We start from the raw sequence: 24,144 nt of genomic DNA, 5'->3' as shown, positions 1-24,144 counted from the left end.
ATAAACATATAAACACAGACAGTTTACTTACCAGCAAAATACTAATTTACCTACAATAATTGAACTCAAACCAGCTCTATGATTCTATGATCTTGACATATAGATATTTACATAGCTAAACTGATGCTCCAACCATTTCTTGCTATCTTTCTCCCTTATACCTTTTCTCCTTTATCACTGTCATCATCCAATTCCTTCCTTCCTTCCTTCCTTCCTTCCTTCCTTCCTTCCTTCCTTCCTTCCTTCGTTCTAGAACTTCTTGCTAATCTTCTTTCTTCTATTCCAGTGGTGTATTTTCTGCATTAGCTGCGTGGGGATGACCCAGATCCCTTCTCTTGGGATCCCTTCCAATTCTGTGATTCCATGCCCCCCAACTCTCCTGATTTGGTGAGGACAGTTCTGATTATTGTCCCACTTTTCCAGCCATGTTTGAAATGCCCCTGTTTCTTTTTCCTCATCCCATTTCACTCCTTTGTCTTCATGGGGTCGTACTAAATTGACCACTATACAAGAACTGGACAGTTCAGTTCTTATTGGGGCTTGGAGTCCAAACAGCAGTCGGGCGGGCAGAGTGACCTCCGTCTGCATCTGCTTTGCGCAGACTTAAGAATACAATGGCCCTTTTGCCACATGACTCCTACTCACCCACGGTTTGGCCCTGCAGCATAGCAAAATAGAGGTGCCCATGGAGATGGTGACCCCCGTGGGAGGCCTTTTTCCCACAAAGCCACGCATCCATTCCAGCCACACTCAGACCTCCAGGGGAAACAGGAGGGAAATGGTGGTGGCATATTGACAATGTGTTTCCTCTCTCCCCCAACCACTTTCTAGATGAAGAACGAGGAGATGAAGGTGGCCTTCCTCAGCCACGGCCTGCAGCACATCAGCCGCATTGCCCTGCGCAGCCCTGTGCGCCACGTGACACACGATTCCCTCAAGAGGCTCTTCGTGGCCCTCGACACAGAGAACGTGCTGCACTTTTTGCGGGAAGATGGCTCTTACAAGAGCTGCTCCAGGGCCCCTGTCCCTTTGATGGGGCTCCTCTACGCTACAGAGGTGGACCGTTTTGTGGGCTGGGATGAAGGCAGCCTCCAGGTCCTGGACTCCCAGTTCCAGCAGCTCTCGCAGGCACAGTCCACCTGGCCCATCCGTTGTGGCCTCTACTGCGAGCAGCTGAACCGAATTGTGACAGCTGGCGAGGGGAATCTGACCCTCTGGGACTTCCGCTACAGCTACCGGAGCCTCCAATGCCGCCTCACCTTGACCCTGGGGTCCAGCGAGGTGGTCAGCTGCCTGGCCTTGGATGGCACCAGCAAGAAGGCCCCGCGCTGTTTTGCTTGCTATGGCACGGGGGTGGCTGCTTTCGACATCTCCAAGGGGCAACTCCTGTCCTTCAAAGGGGAGCTGCACAGCAGGTGAGGAGCAGAAGACCATTTGGCCTCCCTCTGCTCCAGGGGAACAAAGCCTCATCCTCATTCCTCTCCAACACAGAGCAAGGCCTGGTCCTCCTGGCTCATTGGAAACCACAATAGTCCCAGAGGAAAGTCGGAGGCTGTTGGAAAAGAGGGAGACTCCGTTACAGGTGGATGGACTGCTGGCCTGGCTTTGCAGGACCTCTGGATGATGGGTTCCCGCTCAAGGTAAACCGGCCTTCGTTGTTGTATTTGTTGCATGGCATCAAGTTGGCTTTGGTGCATGGATGAATTCTCTCATCCAGAAGGCTGCCATGCACCAAAGCCAACTTAGATAACAAATGCAACAACAACATCAAAGGCCTGTTTCCCTTGTGAGGCAGAGAAAGTGCATATTATTCTGTAAAAATCCCTTGAAACAGGGGTGGGAAGAATCCAGATGTTGCTATCCGGTATAAGGATGCTAGGAGTTGCAGTCCAGCACAGTCTGGTACAGTTTCTACCCCGGCTCTCAAGTCTTCCATGATGAAGTCCAGCCAGATGTAAGGTGGTTTTCCTCTTTTCCTGCTGCCTTCCACTTAACCAGCATTATCTTCTTTTCTAGAGTCATGTTGTCTTACGATGCGTCCAAAGTAAAACAGCCCCAGTTTCATAATGCTGGCTTCTAGGGAGAGTTCAGGCTTGATTTGCTTTCCTGTTGGTGTTATGTGCCCTCAGATCAGCTTCAGCTCCTGGGGAGCTGCTGAGTGAGAGCCCTGGAAGAGCCCTGGTCATCAGTTGTCCTGCTGGGCTCTTGGAAATGCTGGGCAGCAGCCATGGCTTCTTTAATGGAATAAATCCATTTGAAGCGCTACTTTCCTCTTTTGCTACTGCAGCAGCAATCTTCCCATTTCTGTGGAGATTAATAGAGACCGTTGCCATCCGTGGGAACTGGCTCCCTTTCTGACATTAAACAGATCTCTACTTTGCTTCCACTGGGCTCTTCTGAGGGCTTCTCTGCTTCTTCCCCAGGGCCATCACAGATATCACCTACTGCGACGTGGTCGGGTGCGTCGTAACCGCCTCCCGGGACACCACCATCAAGGTCTGGGATGAGAACTGGCACATCCAGACAGTCTTCGTGGGCCACACTGGTGAGGAAGAGGAGGAGGAGGAAGGGGAGGAGGGCCACAAAGAATGCCCTGGAGCATTGATGACTACAGACAAAGAACAAGGAGGACCCCTTCTTCCCGCCCCACTTCCCACCTTTCGGGCCTTTTGCTATGCTCCTGCTTCCCAGCAGGAAAAGACCAAACGTAACTGGGTACCCTGAGCCCTTGAGCTGCAGCCAGGGGCCCCACAGCCCTCTTTTCCCCTACAGAATAGCCATGTGATGGGCAGAAGCATGAGCGGTTAGGTTAGGTTTCTCTCAGGATGAAAAAGCCCCAGTGAGGATGCTGTCCCTGTTGAGCAACTGGCTGGCCTTTAATTCCTGGCCATTTGAGGCATAAGGATGTTTCCACCTTCTTTCACCCTGGCTGATGGCCACTTGGTGAAGGGTCTGGAAACCATGAAGCCCTCAGGAGAGACTTGGGGAGCTGGGGATGTTTAGCCTCGAGAAGAGAAGGTTAAGGGGTGATATGATGATAGCCCTGTTTAATATTTCAAGGCTTGTCAGGTTGAGGAGGGAGCAAGCTTGTTTTCTGCTGCTCCAGAGAATAGGATACGGGGCAATGGATGCAAACTGGAGGAAAAAAGATTCCACCTCAGCATTAGGAAGACCTTTGTGATGGTAGGAGCTGTTCAGCTGCCTCAATGGAGATTGGTGGAGTCTTCTTCTTTGGAGGTTTTTAAGTAGATGCTGGATGGCCATCAAATGGGGATGCTTTGATTGTGAGTTCCTGCATGGCAGAATAAAGGGGCTGGACTGGATCAGGGCCCTTTGGGGGGGTCTCTTCCAGCTCTAGGAGTCTGTGATTCTGCGGTGATTTGTCTCACGGGTTCTCCGACGAAGGAGGCTCTCACACACAGAAACACACAGACACTAGATTCCAGGCTTGCTTCATCGTTGAAGACATTCAACATTAAATGCCACCAAGACACTTAACCCATTAAACCCCCTCCAAGTGCCCTGAAAGGAGATACTGCACCTCTTGTCCTTTGCGAAGGCCCCATTTTTGAGAGTTAATGGCCACCCCGAAATCCCCTCAGCAAATGAAGATGAAGATTCATTTGCTGAGTATCTAGCTGAGTATCTCTCACAAAGATGGAGAGAAACAGGACTGACAATAAAAAAACAAGTGAGAGAAAAGCATCTGGTGGAAAATAAATCGATGGTCATTGAGTAATAATAACACAAGGAGGAGATAAAAAGAAATAATGTACAGGAAGAAAAATGTTGGACTCAAAAATAACAGAGTGAGTCAAGAAAAGGGATTTATAGAAAAGAGAAATAATAAAATATTCCCTAGAATGCTATTTGTTATATTATTGTTCAATAAGAACGTTGTTTATCGAGAATGAAGAAGTAAAAAAGGAAAAGGGAAAAGAAAAGGGCAGGAAAAGGGGGGAAGAGAGATATCAGAAATATTCAAAGTTGTGCATATCTTGTTTTATGAGTTATGTTTTATGTAAGTGATATATGTTTAGGGTGTGAAAGAGAATAGTAATTAATGTTTAGAACAGGAGCATAACAATAAAAATATTAAAAGAAAAAACAAAACCAATCCCGATGGGGTTCTGGAAAGTAACCCTGAGAGCAAACAGTCTGAGTATTTAGTTCAAGGATTTATACCCTGCCTTTCTCCTAAAATGGGATTCAAGGCACGTTGCAATAATTTAAAAAGAGGGAAGTAAAAACGTTGATTACAATTTAAAAATATATTATTAATATTAAAACGTAAATTAAAAACATATCCTTAAAACCAAGACCCAGGGGAAAGCCTTTGTGCGTCACATGCGGTGGGGCCTGGCTGGGGCTGGCACAGGGATGATGTGAAAAGGGGCAGCCCATAGAGATGTCATTAAGTGTGATGCTTCTCATCTGCTGCTCAAATAAAAAACACCAAATCTTAGAAGTGAGGGCTATATAGACACACACCTTTTGTTTTCTTGCCCTGAAATTCCTCTCCTTTGTCCTGAAAATTGGAAGACAAAGAAGAAGAAGGCAGATCAGGTCTGGAGATCTGGCATCACAGTCAGAGACACCACAACCGTCCCCAACGCATCCCACCCTAAATGTTGGGGAGGAACTGGGAGTCCTTGGGGGCAGCAGTGGTGCTGGTGCGCTGCTCTCCCTGACCCTTTTGACCATGACTTGCTCTTCTTCTTCTTTGACCTGATGCCATCCGTCTCTCTTTGCCATATCACCAGCTCCGGTCATTGCCGTGACCATCTACCCCGAGCGGCCCCTCATCTTCTCGGCCTCCCAAGACGGAACCATCCGCACCTGGAACCTGGACACCATCGACCAGGTGGACCAGGTCCACGCCCTTGAGCCTGTGGAGGCCCTCGAAACCAAGACTGCCTCGCGGGTCGTCTCCCTCTCCGGCTCCCTCCTCAACATCTGGAAGATCAACCAGCTCTATTCTCTTTACACGCCGCTGGGGTCCCCCCTCAAGCGCCTCAGCTGCGTCAACCTGGAGGCCGTGGGGGACTTCCCCATCCGCGCCCTCTGCGTCTGCCGGGACTCCTCCGTGCGCCTGGTGGACGTCCAGAGCGGCCTGCTCCTCTCCACCTTCACCTTGGAGCCGCCCAGCCAGGTCCAGGAGGCTGCCTACTGCTTGCCCCGGGAGACCCTCTTTGTGCTGACGGAACAGGGCAACCTGATGCGCCTCAATGTGGCCGCCGACCCCGTGGCCGTGAGGAAGAACATTGCCAGCCAGGGGCCAAAGCCCTGCTGCCTCCTGCTCTACAGCCACATCGTGGACCCTGAGGGTGCCTACGCCACGTGGCTTCAGGTCAAGGAGGACAAGAGCTACCGCAAGCAGTGGCAGAAGCTCCCCCTCCACCGTCAGGACAAGAACAGGTAAAAGGCACCAGCTGGGCAGCCAACAGCCCACCTCTTGTTGTTCCTGCGGCCTCCTTGCATACGGCCTTGTATCTAGCTTTATAGTTATAGTGATATCCAATGACAGTTTTTTGTTGTTGCTGCTTGCCATTAAGTTGACTTTATGGCAAACCTGAGAGGCCCTGCTCCGTTCTTTTAGGCTCAGGTCAGCTGCCATGGCCTCTAGCTGGAGACCATCCCCTGTAATGCAGCCTTCCCCTTTTCCTAATGCTGTCTACCTCACCAAGCATATCTTTTCTAGGGAGTCTTCTCATGATATGCCCAAAGTGCAATGGCCTCAGTTTAGTCATCTTGACCTCTAGCGAGAGTCCAGACTTGTGGAATTCTCTTCCAGCATCAACATTCAAATGAGTTGATTCTATGTCAACCATGCCTTCCTTCTCTATCCATCTCCATTGCAGTCTCTCTTCTTCTACTGCCTTCTACTTTACTGAGCATCATCATCATGTCATCTCATGTTATGTCCAAAGTATGACAGACTCAATTTCGTCGTCTTCGCTTCCAGTGGAAGTTCAGGCTTGGTTGGCTCTAGGACCCATTTATTTGTCTTTTTGGCAATCCACAGTATAATATATGTAGACCTCGCCTCCAGCACCATGTTTCAAACGAGCTGATTCTCTTTTGTAGTCTATCTTCCACAAACAGCTAGTGACAGTGACATTCACAACAGCTGAATGATGCACTGTGGTTGAGCTGCATGTTCAGTATGTAGATAGGTAGCATCTTTGAGACTAATTGAAAGAAAGAAATTGTCAACATGAGCTTTCATAGACTTTAGTCTACTTCCTGAGATGCATTTGGCTATAGTTTGTCTGTGCAGTGCCACAGTTTCCAAATGAGGCAACGTTGCACAGCCACCGCTTGACCCTGGGAGTGTAAAGTTATGCTCCGTCTCTTCAATGTTGGATCTCAGTAGTGATCAAATTATTTATTTCATAATTTAATAATTATCAGGGCCTTGTGGCCCCTCCAGACTTTGGGTCAGATGTGGTGGGATTGCTGAACGTGCCCCACTTGTCTGTCTCAGTCCTTTCCCCACTTGCTGATGTTTTCCTACTGTGACCCACTTTTTCTCATAGGCTTGACTCTCTCTGCCAGGTTCCTGCCCATCATGGGGCACAAAGATGGACTTCTCAGCGTGGTGGAATGGTTTTCGGGTCGAATCCAGTACCAGGTGGAAGCTCACAGCCCCAAACCGGTCACAGCTCTGGCCGAATACCCTGCGCAGACCTGCGTCATCTCGGGTGGTGAGTCTTACCTGGGCACCTGGAGGCCAAGGGGCAGCTGGCAAGACTGGCCTCACGCAGGGGAAAAGGGCACCTCTGGAGAACACAGGGAAACTCTCAAGCAGCAAAATGCCCTCGTTCCCTTGAGGCTTTCCCCTTTTGCACCCCCAAAACAGAAGGAGGGTTTAGAGAATAGGGGGCTGGGGAGTGGGGTGGGCTGAGGGGAGGTCAGAGGCTGAGGAGGGTCAGGGGCTCATGGCGGGGAAAGGGACTGAGGAAGGGGCAGTGGGGCTACAAAGAGGGTCTTCCCTGGTGGGGGCTTTTCTTCTTTCCATCTCTGGCAGTGGAGGGGGGAACTGCCGACTCCTAACCCACTCCACAGCTTCTATCACCTTCCATGCCAAGCTGTGGCAATTCTTCTGCCTGATCTCAGGTCAGAAAAAATAATTTAAAGGTCGCTGTTTAAAGCCTAGGAAAGTTTTCAAGGGAAAGTGCTCCAGCAGTAGCCCTGGGGATGACAGGCAGGCTTGTTTTGCCTGCCTGAACAGGGTTGGCACCAGGGGACAAGCGTATACCCAGCCCCCCTCCCATTTTGCCCTGGTCTTGGCCCAGCTGCCCCATCCCTCGGCCCAACAAGGGATCCCATTTGTCGCTCACGGAGTGTCTCTCATCCTTTCCTTTGCTTGCGGTGCTGAGTCTGGCCCTTGTCCATGTGCCTCAATGCTGCTGCTTCCACTGTCCATCTCAGGGACAAAGGACAGATTCAGAACCAGAAGCAAATGAATGGATGAGAGACACGCACCTGGTGGCAAATGGGCCTCTTGATGCAAGAAAACCAAGGAAGGGCGGCTGTGAACGGATTCACACACAAACGTTACTAAAACGTGGCTGGTGAGAGTTGGATATGGCTGCTTTCCATTCTGGCTTAATGAACCATCTAGTAGAACATCTTGGGGTAGAATAGATGGTCCTTGTGGCCCCTTCCAGCTCTGTGCTTCTGCAAAATACTGCAGTCAGGGAGGAAAATGAATCTCACTCAGTCAGAAGAACAACATGTTGTGTTTAATGTCCCAATATAAAAATAATGCTATGGCTGTAAATGGGGGAAACTCCAGGTGCCAATCCTTTGTAACTGGTCATGTATATAAGGACTCTGAGACCCAGAGCAGCTGTGGGTTGGAGAAAGGAGTTGGTGTGTTGGTTTGGTATTGTGTGGATTGTAATTATAACAGACAGTACAGTGGGCCCTTGTTATCTGCTGGGGTTTGGTTCCAGGATCCCCCGTGGATAACAAAATCCGTGGAGGCTCAAGTCCAGTTAAATATAATGGCAGAACAAAATGGTGTCCCTTAGACAACATGGAAAATGAAGGTTTGCTATTTGGAATTTATACTTTTTAAAAATGTTTTCAAGCTGTGGATGCTTGAATCCATGGATAAAAAAATCTGTGGATAAGGAGGGCCAACTGTATATGCCTGAGCTTTTGTTGTACATATTGCAACTGGAAGATAAAAGCCTCCAAGGACTTTGGAAGAAGTCAACCGTGTCTGTGCCTTATTTCAGGTGGGTCAGTGCCTGGTTGCCAGATACTCCACACTGTGTTGTTCTTCTGCACTCTGCTGTTTGTGAGCTACTGTTGAGGTCAAGCATCTCTGACAGTGCTGAACATTGGCCCCTCTGTTTGGGCCTTGTTTGTTTTTGTCGCTGCACACCAGCAGTATGCAGAAAGGAGCCAACACAACAGTGCCACCAGCACTTGCAAGTGTATGTCCCCAAGTGCCACTAAATGGAGTGGAATGGCCAAGGGGAAGTGGTGGGTGAGATTTGGACCCAGTGTTGTCTGCTTGATGCAGATTCCCCACCCGCACCTCTGCCTTTGCCCCACGGACAGGTGGCGACCTGACGGTGAAGATGTGGCGCCTCTTCCCCTACGCTGATGAGTGCCTGCTGCCCCTTCTGAGCTTCTCCTGCGTCGCTCCGGCCTGGCACATGTGCTCCCTGGGCCCAACGCTGGCGGTGGCCTTCCAGGACCCGGAGACCGTCACCTACCGCATTGTCTACTACAACCTGATGGAGCAGAGCCGCTCCGAGCACAGTCCCGAAGATGATGCCCAGGACGACATCACTGGTGGGCTCTGGGGCAGTGTGTGTATATGTGGGGAGGGTACGACAGGCCCCTGAGCATCACCCGGTGCCAAGGGGCAGGCTGAGGCTGGGCAGAAGGGCTGCTGGGCACCCAAGAGACTCTGCTCCTTTTGACAGGCCTCTGCTGCTGCCCCAACCTGAAGCTCTTTGCCTCGGCCAGCCGGGACGGATCCGTGAAGGTCTGGGACATGAAAAACCAGCTGCTGCGGTAAGAGTCAGGCCAGCAAACATCGGGGACCAATTCTGGGGAGACGCTGGGGACAAATCCCCTCTCCCCCCAAAAAAAGGAAATGGTTCCCAGGGAGCACATTTCTCCCTGTCTTTGGACCTTATCACACTGGGTTTTTTGAGCTCAGAACTAGGTCCTGGCTCCTCATTTTGGCGCGTGCGCTAAATAAGTGGATTGATGGGATTCGCATTGATGGTCAGTTCGAACTCACTGCAGATTGGTCTGGTGTGGAATTCCAATCTGCCGGTGCTCCTGAACACCATCGCAAGACTCCTGGGTTGCAAATCTCCCATGATGCCCTGCTGCAATTTGCCCCATGTCCTTCCGGTTTCAGGGCAACCGGGGCTCCATTGGAGCTCTGTCTCTGCTTCCCTCTCCTTCCTCGCTGCAACTCCTTCTTGCGGAGCAGCCTGGGCAGCAAGCGCTCTCTCTCTCTCTCTCTCTCTCTCACACACACACACACACACACACGCATATCCCCAAAGGGATCCTCCGTCTCAGAGCCCCCATCCATTTCATACTCATCTACATCTATCCTCCTGACAGAGCGCTCTGTTTTCTCACCAAACTACAAATCTTTGTTGGTGGTGGTAGTGATGTGTGCAGCTGTGTGTGTCCCTTTGTAGCAGTTGCCTTCTCTTAGGTAGCAGCCACACTGGGGAAATAAATAAATAATAATAATAATAATAATAATAATAATAATAATAATATTTTTATTTATATACCGCCCTTCCTCAGATCAGGGCGGTTTACAGCAGTTTTAAAAACATTACATTAAAAACATCAATAAACATTACAATAAAAAACAAAAAGCCCCGAGTTAGCCAGTCCTCTTGCCAGTGAAGAGGAAGGAGGTCCATAGGACATCTTAATCGGGGAATGCATTACCAAAAAGGAAGGCCTTCAAATCCCTTTTAAATTGGGCCAGGGAGGTGGCCGAGCGGAGCTCTATGGGCAGCGTGTTCCAAAGGGCCGGGGCGGCGATGGAAAATGTCTTCCTGGTAGTGGAGACAAGCCTGGCCCCGGAAACCCTAAGTAGTTGCTGCCCAGATGTTCTGAGGGTGCGGGACGGAATGTATGGGGAGAGGTGGTCCTTCAGTTTAACTGCAGTTTTACTATCCTGGCTCAGTGCTATGGAATTCTGGGAACTGCAGTGTCCTGAGCCTTCACTGCCAGAGAGCTCTGGTGCTTCAGCAAACTAATAACATAAATTATCATTATTATTATTATTAAAATTGATTATTATTATTATTATTATTATTTAAAAATAAATTATTATTACTATGTGAGTTGGAGTTTGTTGTGGGGTCCTTGGCTCAAGGCTATGGAATTCTGGGAGTTTCATCTCTCCCTCCAGCCTCATGTTTCGTTTCCTTAAAATCTATTTCAAAAACATTAATAATAATAATAATAATAATAATAATAATAATAATAATAATGATAATTTAAGTTATTAGTTTGCTGAGGCACCAGAGCCCTCTGGCAGAGAAGGCTCAATGTCTCAGGACAGTTCCCAGAATTCCATAGCACTGAGCCAGGATAGTTAAACTGGAGTTACACTGGATTATTTCCCCAGTGTGGATGCAACCTAAGAGAAGGCAACTGCTACAAAGGGAAGGAGAGATGTAGATGAGGAGAATGACAGGAGAATAGATGTAGATGTGGCTGAAATGGAAGGGGGCTCTGACACAGAGGACCCTTTGAATTTGGCTGCCAGGGATGGGAGAATAGAAGGGAGGAAGAAAGGTGCAGCTGTCATTCAGGTGAAAGTGGAGCCAGGCTCCCTTCTCTCCAGAAATGCAAAGGTTCAGGATGCCTTCAGGGCCCCGCTGAGCATGCGCAAGGGTCCCAATTCGAATCGTGGAATCCGCATGGTATGCACCGGTGTGGAAATACAATTTGCGCTCACTCCGCTTTCCCTGAATCCGCATCACGTGACTTGCCTTGGATTCGATTCCCCCTCAATTCGGAAGGGCAACCAGGTGTGATAAAACAGCCACGTTATAACGTCAATTCGAATCATTCGACCCACACTCACCCCTGATCTTAGCTCCAATAACCTCAGTGTGATAAGGTCTTTTGATCTAAGGCATCAGAGAAAGAGGCCTGCAGGCATTCGTTGTTATTGTTGAAATCTATGAGTCTTAACTCATTATTAAACAAACTCGGCAGGCAAACATAAAGACTTTTTTTTCTTCCTCCACATGACTTTAGTTCTGGGAGAGCATTGTAAAAGCATCATTTTTGCCACAAGGATTATTCCATCTTGGCAAATGAGACACTTGCCCCTGAAGCAACTGTGAGATCCCCAAAGAGCCAGCCAGCCTGGAGCGAAGCCCATTTTCTCTTTCCATGGGGAGACTTGCGTTTCTCTGGCACTTAGTCCCAACCCAGAAATCACCAGCCAATGCTCAGGTGCAGGCTTTGCCGTTTTGGCCCCAGTGGTCTAAGGACTTTTTCTCACGGGAAAAATTGGAAGGTGAGAGTGAATTCGCAAGGAAAATGGAAATGTAAATACGGTAGTTTTGCGAATTTGCTTATTTCCTGATTCACCTCCCTTTCTACCTGGAGTCTGTCCTGATTGCATGCAGCGTCATGTGAAAAGCAGCTGCGAAGTTGTCCCTAATGCCCTGGATGACCCTGCATTGGGACCACTACTTGAAATACCAGTTGGCCCTTTGTACCCATGGGGTTTCCATTCCAGACCTCCCCCATATATGCCAGAAACCGTGGGACCTTAGGTTCCATTGATTTCAATGGCGGCGCACTGCACACCCAGGCCGCCTCTCGGGACAGTGGACAGGGCCATCTGCAGATGCTCCAATCTGCAGATAGCAGTCCTGCGGTTGGGGTGGGCCAACTGTGTTTTATTATTTCATTATTTTCTACCTGGAGTCTGTCCTGATTGCATTCGGGGTCATGTGAAAAGCAGCTGCGAAGTTGTCCCTAATGCCCTGGATGACCCTGCATTGGGACCACTACTTGAAATACCAGTTGGCCCTTTGTACCCATGGGGTTTCCATTCCAGACCTCCCCCATATATTTCATTATTTCATTATTTAATTGTTATACTGCCTTTCTCCCAGAAAGGGGTCCAAGGTGGAGTCTTGGTGTTGACCTGGACTGACCACTATCATAAATTGGGTGACCAGAAGATGATCCAAGAGGTGACCCTAGACAGAACCCAGAATGACCTGCCAAGTGGCAAGGACTTTCAGTATCAAAAAAAGGGGTGGGGAACCATGCCTGTATCGACCTTTCCTTGGGGTTGTTCCCACTTAAGATTTGAAACGATTTAAAATACAACGTTTTTAATAAAATCGATTCAAAATAACACTGTTCTTATCCCGCTATCCGAATCGCTTTGTTCATCGTTCCCATCTGGTTATTTAAATTGAAGTTTTTACCTGTAAGCGTTCCTACTTGGCATGAAATCGGTGTTTAAATAAAGCGATTCTTCTCCTCCATACCTTATTTGGAGCTGTCAATCAATAGTACGTCAGAATGACGTAACGTTAATCCGGAATATTTGGAAGCGATTTATCTTTTGGCATCGTTTCCATTTCATTGACTGTTTGTGAATTTAGCGAATTTAGGAAAGCGAATTTAGGAAACCCAAGCTCTTTCCAGAGGAACTATGGGATAGGTTTTGCATGACAGCATCTTCATGTCTCCCAAGACAGCCAGGGAGAATCCCTTCAGAGAGCACAGAGATCAATGAAGGAGGCTGCTGGAAAAGCAGGGAGGGAGCACTCTTCCCAAAGATTCTCTTTCCAGGGTTGGAGGAGAAGGCAGATTCCATTTGAGAAATGGAGGGAGAAAGGCTCTATTACCCCCCCCCCCCCATTGATCAGAGCCCTTCCTTGCCTGGGCGAGATCAGATGCCTCCTCGCAAGGAGCTTTCCCTTCCCTGCCTGGGCGAGATCAGATGCCTCCTCGCGAGGAGCCTTCCCTTCCCTGCCTGGGCGAGATCAGATGCCTCCTTGCGAGGAGCCTTCCCTTCCCTGCCTGGGCGAGATCAGATGCCTCCTCGCGAGGAGCCTTCCCTTCCCTGCCTGGGCGAGATCAGATGCCTCCTCGCGAGGAGCCTTCCCTTCCCTGCCTGGGCGAGATCAGATGCCTCCTCGCGAGGAGCCTTCCCTTCCCTGCCTGGGCGAGATCAGATGCCTCCTCGCGAGGAGCCTTCCCTTCCCTGCCTGGGCGAGATCAGATGCCTCCTCGCGAGGAGCCTTCCCTTCCCTGCCTGGGCGAGATCAGATGCCTCCTCGCGAGGAGCCTTCCCTTCCCTGTCTGGGCGAGATCAGAGCCCAAGCGGGCAGGGAATGCCTCTTGGAGAGGAGCCTTCCCTTCCTGCCTCTCCTCCGTTAGAAATGGGCTCTCCCCACACAGAGGGGAGGTTGCAATCCACCGGCAGATGCAGGCGCTTGAGCAGCCGGGACTTCAGGCGCTTAAAGCGCTGAAGAGATTAAGCGCCTGTAAACCATTAAAATAAAAAATAAAAATAATCCTTATCTCTTATTGAAAGACCACAGCGGACAAAGGGGTGAGGGAAGCAAAAATGGCGACAGCCATGACGGATGGGGACAGAAAGGGCAACTCCCCCAAGGCCAGCCCCATCGCACTCGGCTCCTCCCATCCATCTAACCCGATTCAAAGGCTGTCGTTCCTATTTAAATACTCCGGTTCCTAACTCGAATCAATGGAAAAACGTAGGTCGGACCCTAGTGTTTTTTTAACACGCGTTAAATGAGGAAAACTCGATTTAAATTTTTATCCCGCTCTACGATTCGATTTGTAGTGGGGACGATTGCGGGTTGCTCTAGAACCGTTCTAGGTTTAAATCGGATCCTAATAGGAACGCCACTCCTTGGATTCGATTCAGAACGCGGGGTTTCACCTAGTGGGAACAACCTCCTTGTGTTATAAACCCCTCTTTCTATTTACACGCCTCTTTCAGGCTACCAAAGCATGCTCACCTATGCTAGCTCATTTGTTCATCAAAACTGGAAGGGTTTTATGCAGTTTGAAGTGGTTTATGCATGCATTTTAGTGTGACATTTGTCTGCGAGGGTCTTCCCTGTGTCCTCTGGACTTCAGAGCCCCCCTGTCCTTCCCTGTTGCAGGCACCTGAAGCTGAACACCATCCCAGAATGTCTGGCCTTTGCCAACCATTGGGGGGATTTGCTGGTTGGCATTGAGCGGCACCTCTACCTCATCCACCACAGCAAGTACTTGCCCAACTACTACAAGATGAAGGTAGGACTCTGTGTGTGTGTGTTTTCTGCTGGCACTTGGGATGGGGCAGATAACAAATGTGCAAAGGGTCCAACTGCTATGGCTAGTTATGGCCCACCCAAAGGCAAGGTCCCAACCTGTTTGGGGAACTGGGGAGGGGTGCCCCATGCCGCTGGGAGTTCATTTCCTCTGGGCGCACACATGAATGTTGGGTCTGGTGGTCGGCTCTTATGGATCCAGGCCAATCCTTCTCTTGCAGCTGCTGTGTGCAAAGTTCCTGGAGCCCCTCCAGAACACTCCTCTCCCCCTCAGCGATGCCTGCTTCACGGCTCTTGTGGAGGAGAACGCCCGGCGGCTGATGCAGGAGCCGCCTCTGGAGGAGTCTGAGTAAGGTCATAGTCATTATGCGTAGGCTGTGAACCTCCCTCCATAGAATCACAGAATCGAACATAGAGAGAGGTGATGCGATAGCCCTGTTAAAGTATTTGAAGGAATGTCATGCAGAGGATGAAGCAAGCTTGTTTTCTGCTGCTCCAGTCAATAGGACACAATGGAGCAATGGATGCAAGCTCCAGGAAAAGAGATTCCAGCTCAACATTAGGAAGAACTTCCTGATAGTAAGAGCTGTTCAACAGTGGAACACACTCCTTCCTTGGAGATTTTGGCGGAGTCTCCTTCCTGGATGGCCATCTGTCATGGATGCTTTGATGGAGGGTTTCTGCATGGCAGAAGGGAGTTGGACTGGATGGCCCTTGGGGTCTCTTCCAACTCCATGATTCAATGGTTCCATGTCCGCATCTGTCCCCACAGGTCCCCCTTGCCGGGAGCTCACCGGGCTGCCTTGCAAGAGCCAAAGGTAGTCAGGGAGACCGTGTCCAGGAGGCGGGTAAGTGCTGCCCAATGTGGAGGAGGAAGTGGGGCCATTTGGGTGGAGAAGAAGGGGGCGGCAGAGGGGTCTGAATGCTGGACTGTCCTGCAGGGCTCTTCCTTGGTGGCCGCCAGGAACCATGACCTGCAGCTCCTCCAGAGCGGGAAGTTGAGCTCGGCCAAGAAAGTGCGCTTAACCAAGGAGATGAAGGAGGAGGCCTTCGAGCAATACCTGTGCATCTTCCACAAGGAGCCGCTCAAAGTGGAGGTAAGGCGAAGCAGAAGGTGACCAGTGTCAGTGCTGTCACACACATACACAAGAACAACAACCTTCCAGAAAGCGTCTCTGGGGAAACACACGCATTTATTCCCACCAAGGCTTCCTTCTGGGCCACTCAATCACCTTTGCTTTACCAAGCCATAGAACGGGTCCCTCCAGGGGGTGGGGAGGGGGACGGTGACCACCCTCTCCCCAACTAAAACAGGATCCACCAAGGAGGAGGCCACCCTAAGAGGTCATTCTGACCAACTCTGGTCCTATTAGGGGGCTCCCATATTTCCAAGTCTCTGTTGCTTTGTTTCATCACCTCCTGACACTGATGGGATCCACACTTGCCTTTAATGCCAGGGATGGGCAACTGCCAAGAAAGCGAGGGCCTATTATTGTCTCCCAGCCGCACCATGGGCCACATCATCATATTTTGGGCACACTGGCTGCCATTTTGCATCAATCTTGATGGGCTTTTTAGTGGGAGGTGGGGTCAAGGGGACAAGAAGAGTAAACCACTGCCTTTGCCGCTAATTTTGGGTTGTTCTGGCTGGGTTTCAGGTGAAAAATCGGAAAATCAGCAGAAGGGTTTACAATCCCATCAATATCAGGAGGTGATGGAACAACAGCATGTCCAGCCCTATCTCAAGAAGGGCGAGTCAGGCAGGGAAATATGGGAGCCTTGGAATACAACCAGGGTTGGGGGAATGGTCTCCTTGGTGGACCTTGTTGTGGGTTTGAGGAGTCACCTAGGGGGTTTCATGGGTGGTAAAACTGGGACTGAACCTTGCAGTAACAGAAAACCTTTCTTGTGTTTCCTGCTTTCCCCCCCGGCCCCGATTTCTTCCCCCACAGATCCCTGCGGAAGACACCTTCAGTGCCGATGAGGTGCTGGAAGCCATGCGCCACGCTGGCTCCATTGCTGAGTTCTACAGGGCCAACAGGCCAAACACGTTTCTGGGGGCCTTCACCCGCCCCACCGTTCTGAAGGCAGCTGACCAGGTATCAACAAACTCCACCTCCATCCCACAAGCCTCTTGGCAGCCTTTTCATACCTTGTGTGTCATGGTCTCTAAGCCACAGGGAGGTTCCTTGTGCCCCCCGTCAGCCCTCCATGCCTCCCACAATACCTCTGGGCAAGGAAGGCGCCATGGCTTGTACCTGAAACCCAGGGTGGTGGTGGTGGGGGGTTGAACCCCACAGTGCGGAGGGTGAGCTTGTCCCTACTAGGTCATCTCCAGCTTATAATCACCAAGAATCCCAAGGTCCTTTCAACATGTACTAGAACTGGACGAGACCCCAAGGGCCACCGGGTCCAATCCAAGCCCTCCCTGTGACAGATGGCCATCCATACTCTGTTTAAGACTCTCCAAGGAAGGAGAATCCATCGTCCCCCAAGGCAGTCTGTTCCACTATTGAGCGGCTTTTGCAATAAATACAGTCTTCCAAGTTTTAAATTGGAATATCTTTTTCTTTAGTTTGCATCCATTGCTCTGTGTCCTGGAGCGGCAAAAAACAAGCTTGCTCCATCCTCAATATGCCATCCCTTCAAATATTTAAACACGGCTATCATGTCACCTCTTAACCTTCTCTTCTGCTTACTACTTCTAAGTCAAGGTGACATCTGACTAGAATCATTGAATCATAGAGTTGGAAGGGATCCCAAAGGCCACCAAGTCCAAGCCCTGCCTTGCAGAAATCCACAATTAAAGCACTCCTGAAAGATGTCCTTCCAACCTCTGTTTAAAGACCCCCAAAGACGGAGTGTTTGCCACCTTCTGAGGCTGTGAGCTCCACTGACACACAGTTCATATGGTCAAGAATTTCTTCCTAATGTTTAGGTGGCAGCTCTTTCCTTACAATTTGAATCTGTTGGTTCACGGTCTGGTACCTGAAACAGCAGAAATCAAGTCCACTTTTTTGTCTACATGACATCCCTTCCAATATTTCCAGATGGCTATCATGTCACCACCCCATTTTCTCCGAATTAAACAAACCCAGCTCCTTATGCTGCTTCTCCTGGGGTTTGGCTTCCAAATGACTCCCTTTGCTCACTGCCTTCCTGGCACCATCTTGCCTTGCAAGCTCCTCTGGCCAGCCTTGGAAAGAGATCCTTCACCAGATCTTCTCCCTTCCAGGATGAGAGCTCTGAGGGTGTCTCACAGACCCCGTCTTCCACCGTACCTCTCTCCGTCTCCGAAAGCAGAGATGCCCAGGGGAAAAAGATCGACCTGGTGAGTGCCTGGAAAAGCCCACCCGGGTGATGTGGGGTGGAGGAGACCATTGCGTTCACTTGTGGGAGCAGCTGGGGAGACTCACAAAGTGGCTGTTGTTTTCCCCAGGTGGACGTCATGATGAAGGAAATGCTCGACAAAGAAAGACCCATCTTGCTGCCGCCCCGGAGTCCCCCCATGGAGATCCCATCACCCTCTCAAGTGCAGAAAATGTCCCTGGGGGTGCTGGCCACTGCTACCCGAAGCCTCTTGCATGCTCCCAAGGACACCAAGGAAAGGAGGGACAGGCCTCCCAGGGAGAAGGTGAGATTCTGGGGTCTAGAAGAGAAAGAGGGCTGGTAGTGCTTTGTTGGGTCAAAGGGGCTCCTGAGCAGAAAGCAAATGCCCTCCCCTCTCAGATGAACCATTAGATTTGTACAGAACAGGTAGATAGTTCTTGGGGCTAAGGGGCTACATTGCCCCCCATTGAAGGTCCTGGGGCCCTAAGATGACCTTCGGGGCCAGATGTGACTTGTGGGCCACACTTTCCTCACTTCCAGCCTAGAGCTTGGGCCCACCTCATCCCGGGAACAGCTGGGCTTGAGGGACCAAGCAGTCCAGGCTCCGACCCAAGACCCTGTATGGTTTGGTTCCTCGAGTCCAGCTGGTCTTCTCTGACCGGCAGCAGCTCTGTAACACTTTGCAGGGCGTGTAGGAACGATGTCGGGGCAACTCTCTGGGACCCCAGGCACCGCTCTGCCTTTCTGTGCCCCCACAAAGATGCAGGGGGCCAGGCCCGATACCTCAGGTCCTGTACTGAGGAGTCTCTCATGCCAGTATGATGTGCCCTCCATACCTGGAAGAGTCTGGGGCAGGACCAACAGGCGCTGAGCCAAAAGTCAAGGGCACGCTCCATGTGGCCCCAGCCCATGGCATGAATGTAGACAATCTGTTTAAAGCATCCAGCTGCCCCTGCTCCACCCATGAGGCCCTTTAAGATAGATCCCAGCCCCAAATGCTTTAAAATTCTGCTGTCTCCCTCCCCACATTTTATTTGAGAGCCCTTTGCACCCAGCAGCACTGAAGAAGATCCAGCCCCTTTTTACTGACCAGAACGATTGCCTGGGGCAGAAACCAGAGCTGCCCTCATCCCACTTACAAAACCTGGACCTCATCCCCACTTACAAAAAAAAGGGGTTTGCATTCCAAATCGATTCGACAGCAGAGCATGGTTCACACTACATTTGCCCTGATTGCATTTTTTCCCTATAAAATGACCCACTTGTGGTTCACATTCACGAATGAATTGGTTCAAAATGGACTCGCTCCAGCCTGCCGAAGAGCAAATTTAAACTGATTCTGATCCACATCTGGTTCACACTTGTGCAGAATCAATTTATCCAAAAAGACACGGAAAGCATCAGCATCAAAAAGACACAGGTTAAATGGGTCTAGCGCATTGGCCTCCCTCTCCGAATCGCTTCAGCGAATTAATTCAAGTGGGAACCAGGGTCATTTGAACCGGTTCAAAGTGATTTGTGATCCAGTTTAAAAGGTAGTGGGAATCAGGCCCAAAGGCCACTAAAATGTCATTTCCAAGCTAGCAACGGGTTTTGTCCTCATCTGTCTGAAACCCAAAGTCTCTTTCAACCCACTTTCTTGCCTAAGTCATGTGATTTTAACCCCTTGTTGTGCTCTGTGTGTGATAATCATTAGGGAATTTGCTGGCTTTTCCGGGATGCCAACACTTTTAACCATTTTCAGGATGGAAGCACATAAGTCCCTGTGTGGAGAAGTCCTGAGAGCGGTCCCTCACTCCGGTTTCTCTGCCTTGTTCTCCCCAGTTTACAAAAAGTTTGCTGGCAGTCAAGGAGTCGGACACGGCGCTTCCAGTTTCGGAGGGATCCTTGGCCCCAACTCCTGCCACGAAGAGTGGGAAGGTAACGCTGCCAGCCACACACACACACACACCCCTCCACTGGACGCCAAGGCGAGAGCCCTCTGGACCCGGAGGATGGTGGCCTTCCTTGCCGGATGAAGAGGGCCCCTATGGGGCCCCTATGGGGAAATCTCCTCACCCCAGCAAAGATGCCTTGCCCAGATTTTGTGTTTGTAACATGGAGCCTCTTTCTTTCTTTTTAAAGTAATCTTTATTAAGCATTTTTTCTTTTAAAAAAGACATTTAAAAAACATGAACCGTACATCTATAAAGATCTCACTTTTCAGTTACAGAGCGTGTTGAATCAGAATGGAAATGAAATATACTTATAAGTCATAGAATCCTAGAGTTGGCAGAGACCCCAAGGGCCCTGATCCAGCCCAACCCCAAAGTGCCATGCAGGAACTCACCATCTAAGCAGTTCCTCTTTGTACCCCGTTTAAACCAAAGGGTTCCTGACGCTAACTACTTATCATTACTTCCTTCAGGGCTGCTTTAACCATGCTTCATGTTCCTTCATTTGAGATCTTTCTTTTATCATCTGCATATTTGGGACTTCTATTCATATTGGTTTATTAATGACGTTTATTCTCTAACCTTTTCACTTGATGCTCCTGAATATAGTATCTTATCTTGTATTTTGACACTTACTAAACTTTCCGATTTTTGCTTCTGGTAACCATTTAACAGTCTCTAATATTTTTTTTTATCAATCTTATTGGTTTATCCTGAATTAAAGCTGTTGGTATGTCCATATTCATCACCTCTTCCATTGTTATTAGCCATTCTTCCTTCGGTGGTGTTTCTGTGCTACATGGAGCCTCTTTCATAGAAGTTTATCACACGGGGTTTTTCCCATGCAGAAACGGGATTTAAAACAGGGAAACCCCACAAAAGCAGGATCGTTTTCACATGACATTGTGGGCATGGAGCATGGACGCGAAAATAAGCCGCAGAGAAAGTGCACAAAATCAGCTGCTTTTTACTTTCGGGAAAGTAAAAAATGGCCAATTGTGTCCACTTTCTGAGCGGCTTGTTTTCACGTTTGCGCTCATTGGCTCTCGTGAGTGTGAAAAGGATCCTGCTGCTATTGTGGGATTTCCCCTGGATATAAACCCCCTTTTTGCACGGGATTCAGGCACTTAGCCTCCCGTGTGATAAACTCCTCACAGCGAATGGTTACAGAAGGTGTGGGAACTCAGAGAAATGGATAAATTGACAACCATGATTAAAAAGAAATCAATTCAAAATTCAGGAAGGGAATGGGTTGGAAAATACATGAACCTGGTTTGGAATACAAAGTCTAGTAGCACCTTTGGTGCCGATTTCTTTAAATAAAACTATTTCCAAGGTTTCTGTGGGTTTTTCAGGCTCTGTGGTCATGTTCTAGAAGAGTTTATTCCTGATGTTTTGCCTGCATCGGCGGCTTTGGCATCTTCAGAGAACAATACACAGATCAATATGTAAACCGCTTCCTCTCAACCCACAGTATATATACACCCCACTCTCTTCCACGCCTTGGTTCTCTGAAGCTGCCAGCCACAGATGCTGCTTGCGAAACGACAGGAATAAACTCTTCCAGAACATGGTCACATAACCCGAAAAACCCACAAAAAACTATGGATGCCAGCTGTGAAAGCCTTTGACTTTGCATGTTTCAAAGCTGCTGCTAGATTTATTCTTCCCACTTCCCTGCTTTCTTTTCCAATCTGAAACAGACCAGCATGGCTGTCGCCATTAAAATTAAAATGTCCTGTTTGGTGGCAGCTGCCACAGAAAAGGAAGCCATAGCAGCAACGAACTGAGGCTGCCAGGGAATAGGCCAGCTCTCTCTTTTGGAGGGGCGTGGGCGCATATTTGGCCGGCTGGCGTTTTGGAGCCTTGGGTGGGATGCTAGAAGGAAGCACAAGAGAGTCAAGCGTGTGGGTTCTAACCATGGCCTCCGCATGGCCTCTGTCCCTAGAGCATCGCCTTCAAGGAGCCATCCCGGACCCCGTTGACCCGGAGCAGGGAGTCCCCCGTGAGCAGTGGCAGCCGCTCCCCTTTGCGCCTCCAGAGCCACTCCTCCGAGATCGTCAAGGGTTTTTTCCCAGAAATACAGAGCTCCAGCCAGGAGAGGAGGAGCCAGCTGTCAGGCGTGAAGGTTTGGGTTCAATGCTATGGGGCCAGGGGCACATCGGGGACGCTCTTCCCTCCCCAGGGCTATGGGAGGTGGGAATGGGCCAGGTAAGCAGGCCCTCTACTTCTTCATCCAAGCAAACTGGGCCCCCACTGGCCACTTCTCTCCAGGATGAAGAAGAGGAGCCATGGCTGAGCACCCTTTGAGTTCGGTCAGTCAGCCAATTACAAATCCACCTAACGGTCGCATGGTCTAGCCCACATTTTATGAGATTTTTTTTTTTGGTAAGAGTAGCAGGGGGACCTTTTTTTTGGCAAGGTGTTTCTTTAAGAGAGATACATAATTTTTCATGATCAATATAATCAAAGGGTTTGCTATTATCTATAAAGCACAGGCTGATTTTCTTTTGCAGTTCTTCAATGTGCTCTATTATCTAATATGTGCTTGCAATATGATCCCTAGTGCCTCTTCCTTTCATGGAAGACATCTGGTATTTCCCTCTCCGATTGTGGTAAAAGTCTTCGTTGTAGAATTTTGAGCATGATTTTCCTACATGGGAAATTAATGGAATGCTTTGGTAATTATCGCATCCTTGGTGACCCCTTTCTTGGGGACTGAAATATATATTGAGCATTTCTAATCCACTGGCCATTGCTTTTGGCTTCCATATTTGTTTACAGATTTTAGTTAGAACTGGAGTAGATTCTGTCTCTGAAGCTTGAAGCAGCTGTTAGTATGCCATCTATTCCTGGTGATTTATTCCTCCGAGGGCAGCTTCATCTTCACTTTCTAAAATTGGAGGTTGACTTTCATATGGTTCTTCTTCTTCGAAAAAATCTGTTCAGGTCCAGGTTCAGCCTTTCATCTCTTTTATATAGTTCTTCTGTGTACTGTTTCCAGTGCCTTTTTATTTCTACTGGTCATGTAATGTGTTTCTCTACTGGTTTGTAGCGCACCCCCATTCTTGGTTTAAATTTCCTTTTGATTTCTGGAAGAGGTCTCTTGTTCTTCCTTTTTTGTTGTTGCCTTCTATTTCTCTGCATTGATTAGTACAGTGGGCCATCCCCTTACATGGGGAATCCGTTCGGGGCAGCATGTGCTACAGGTGCGCACGTGGGTGCACTGTATAGTAGACTTGTAGAATTGTAGAATCATAGAGTTGGAAGAGAGCCCAAGGGCCATCCAGTCTGGGAACGAGGCCCGCCATGAACTGCCTGCTTTCCTCATCCTCTTTTTCCCGAGAGTGGGGGGTCCTTCAATTAGCAAGAAGCCAGGGGGCCATAGGGCTTGGCAGCTGACCTCCCCCTTTGCTCTGGGGCTGGAGCTGGGGGGCAAGAGGAGCGCCGCGGCCCACTGACCCCTCTCTGTCACCCAACAGAGCCGCCACAGTATGCCGCTGCCCAGGATCTCCTCAGGGTTCATCCCAAATTCAGTAGTTTCCCAGCAGCTTCACAGCCTGGAAAATGTGGAGGAGGTGAAGGAGAAGGAAGAAGAAGAGGGGAAGGAGGAAGTGGTGGAGGAGACGATTGTGAAAGTCACAGAGGCCCTGGAGGTAAGGCAGAGCAGCCGTGGGGCAAGGACTGGCCTCTCCTGCTCCTGACGGCCAAGAGAGACTAGGGTTATGAGTCAGTGCCTGGGAGGCATCACTATTGCTTTGCAAAGGGGTTCTCTGCCTCTGGGACTCTCCCCAACTAAGTGGGATCTTCCCTCTTGTTAGTGGGGAACACTTAAGATTTGCTTTGATAGATTGATAGATGGTTTGGCTGATTGAAAGCTGTCAGAGCAATGGGGCAGCTCTGTGAGAGCTTTAAGGAGGGCAGGCATGGGGTTCCCAAAGGTTGTGAGTGTGTGCTTGTCTTGTTGTTGTTATGTGCCCTCAAGTCATTTCCAACTTATGGCAACCCCAAGGCGAACCTATCATGGGGTTTTCTTGGCGAGATTTGTTCAGAGGGGGTTTGCCATTGGGGTCCTCTGAGGCTGAGAGAGTGTGACTTGCCCAAGGCCTCCCAGTGGGTTTCCATGGCTGAGTGCTGGTTCAAACCCTGGCTTCCCAGTGTCCTAACCCAGTGGTCAAACCCCTTCGGTGCGTGTGACCTCCGTGCAAATCCAGGCTCCAGAAGAGAGAGCAGGCTGAGGCAGCCGCTTCACGCAGCTGATTCTTCAATCCCCTGGAAAGGCAGCAACTGTATACTTATTCTGTTTATTCTTCTTTGTAATTTCTGAAAGAACTGGGCAAAGGGAGATGTTTGGGGAGGATTTTGCTTTGTCATCTCCATTTTTCTCCCTTTTTTGCCTGAGATCCTTATGCATCTGGATCTAAGGGGCAGCCTTCGTTTTTGGAAGCTCTTCTTCCAGAGCAAAATGCCTTGGGTTGTCCCCGGTTGTCTTGCCTTGGGCGACCGGTGGCAGTGGGGGGACAGATGGGTGGAAACTGGGGGCATGT

General features: G+C 49.6%; 1 protein-coding gene across 1 annotated transcript in view; it reads left to right on the top strand.

Moving 5' to 3' along the window:
- WDR97 (WD repeat domain 97) overlaps positions 1 to 24,144 on the top strand; it is a 52,844-nt gene that overhangs the window by 8,450 nt on the left and 20,250 nt on the right. Inside the window, exons 3-18 of the mRNA XM_089518199.1 lie at positions 832 to 1,415; positions 2,424 to 2,545; positions 4,764 to 5,418; positions 6,559 to 6,707; positions 8,578 to 8,814; positions 8,949 to 9,039; positions 14,184 to 14,316; positions 14,555 to 14,682; positions 15,106 to 15,181; positions 15,275 to 15,430; positions 16,286 to 16,432; positions 17,569 to 17,664; positions 17,773 to 17,967; positions 19,488 to 19,583; positions 21,546 to 21,725; positions 23,080 to 23,253. Coding sequence (XP_089374325.1) covers positions 832 to 1,415; positions 2,424 to 2,545; positions 4,764 to 5,418; positions 6,559 to 6,707; positions 8,578 to 8,814; positions 8,949 to 9,039; positions 14,184 to 14,316; positions 14,555 to 14,682; positions 15,106 to 15,181; positions 15,275 to 15,430; positions 16,286 to 16,432; positions 17,569 to 17,664; positions 17,773 to 17,967; positions 19,488 to 19,583; positions 21,546 to 21,725; positions 23,080 to 23,253 — 3,219 coding nt within the window. The remainder of the gene's footprint in view (positions 1 to 831; positions 1,416 to 2,423; positions 2,546 to 4,763; positions 5,419 to 6,558; positions 6,708 to 8,577; positions 8,815 to 8,948; positions 9,040 to 14,183; positions 14,317 to 14,554; positions 14,683 to 15,105; positions 15,182 to 15,274; positions 15,431 to 16,285; positions 16,433 to 17,568; positions 17,665 to 17,772; positions 17,968 to 19,487; positions 19,584 to 21,545; positions 21,726 to 23,079; positions 23,254 to 24,144) is intronic.

This window comes from Sceloporus occidentalis, unplaced genomic scaffold (genome assembly GCF_023333645.1).
Source record: "Sceloporus occidentalis isolate IW3139 unplaced genomic scaffold, rSceOcc1.0.p SCAF_3, whole genome shotgun sequence".
Taxonomy (NCBI): domain Eukaryota; kingdom Metazoa; phylum Chordata; class Lepidosauria; order Squamata; family Phrynosomatidae; genus Sceloporus; species Sceloporus occidentalis.
Note: the sequence above shows the minus strand (reverse complement) of the source record. Positions and strands in the feature narration are given on the sequence as shown.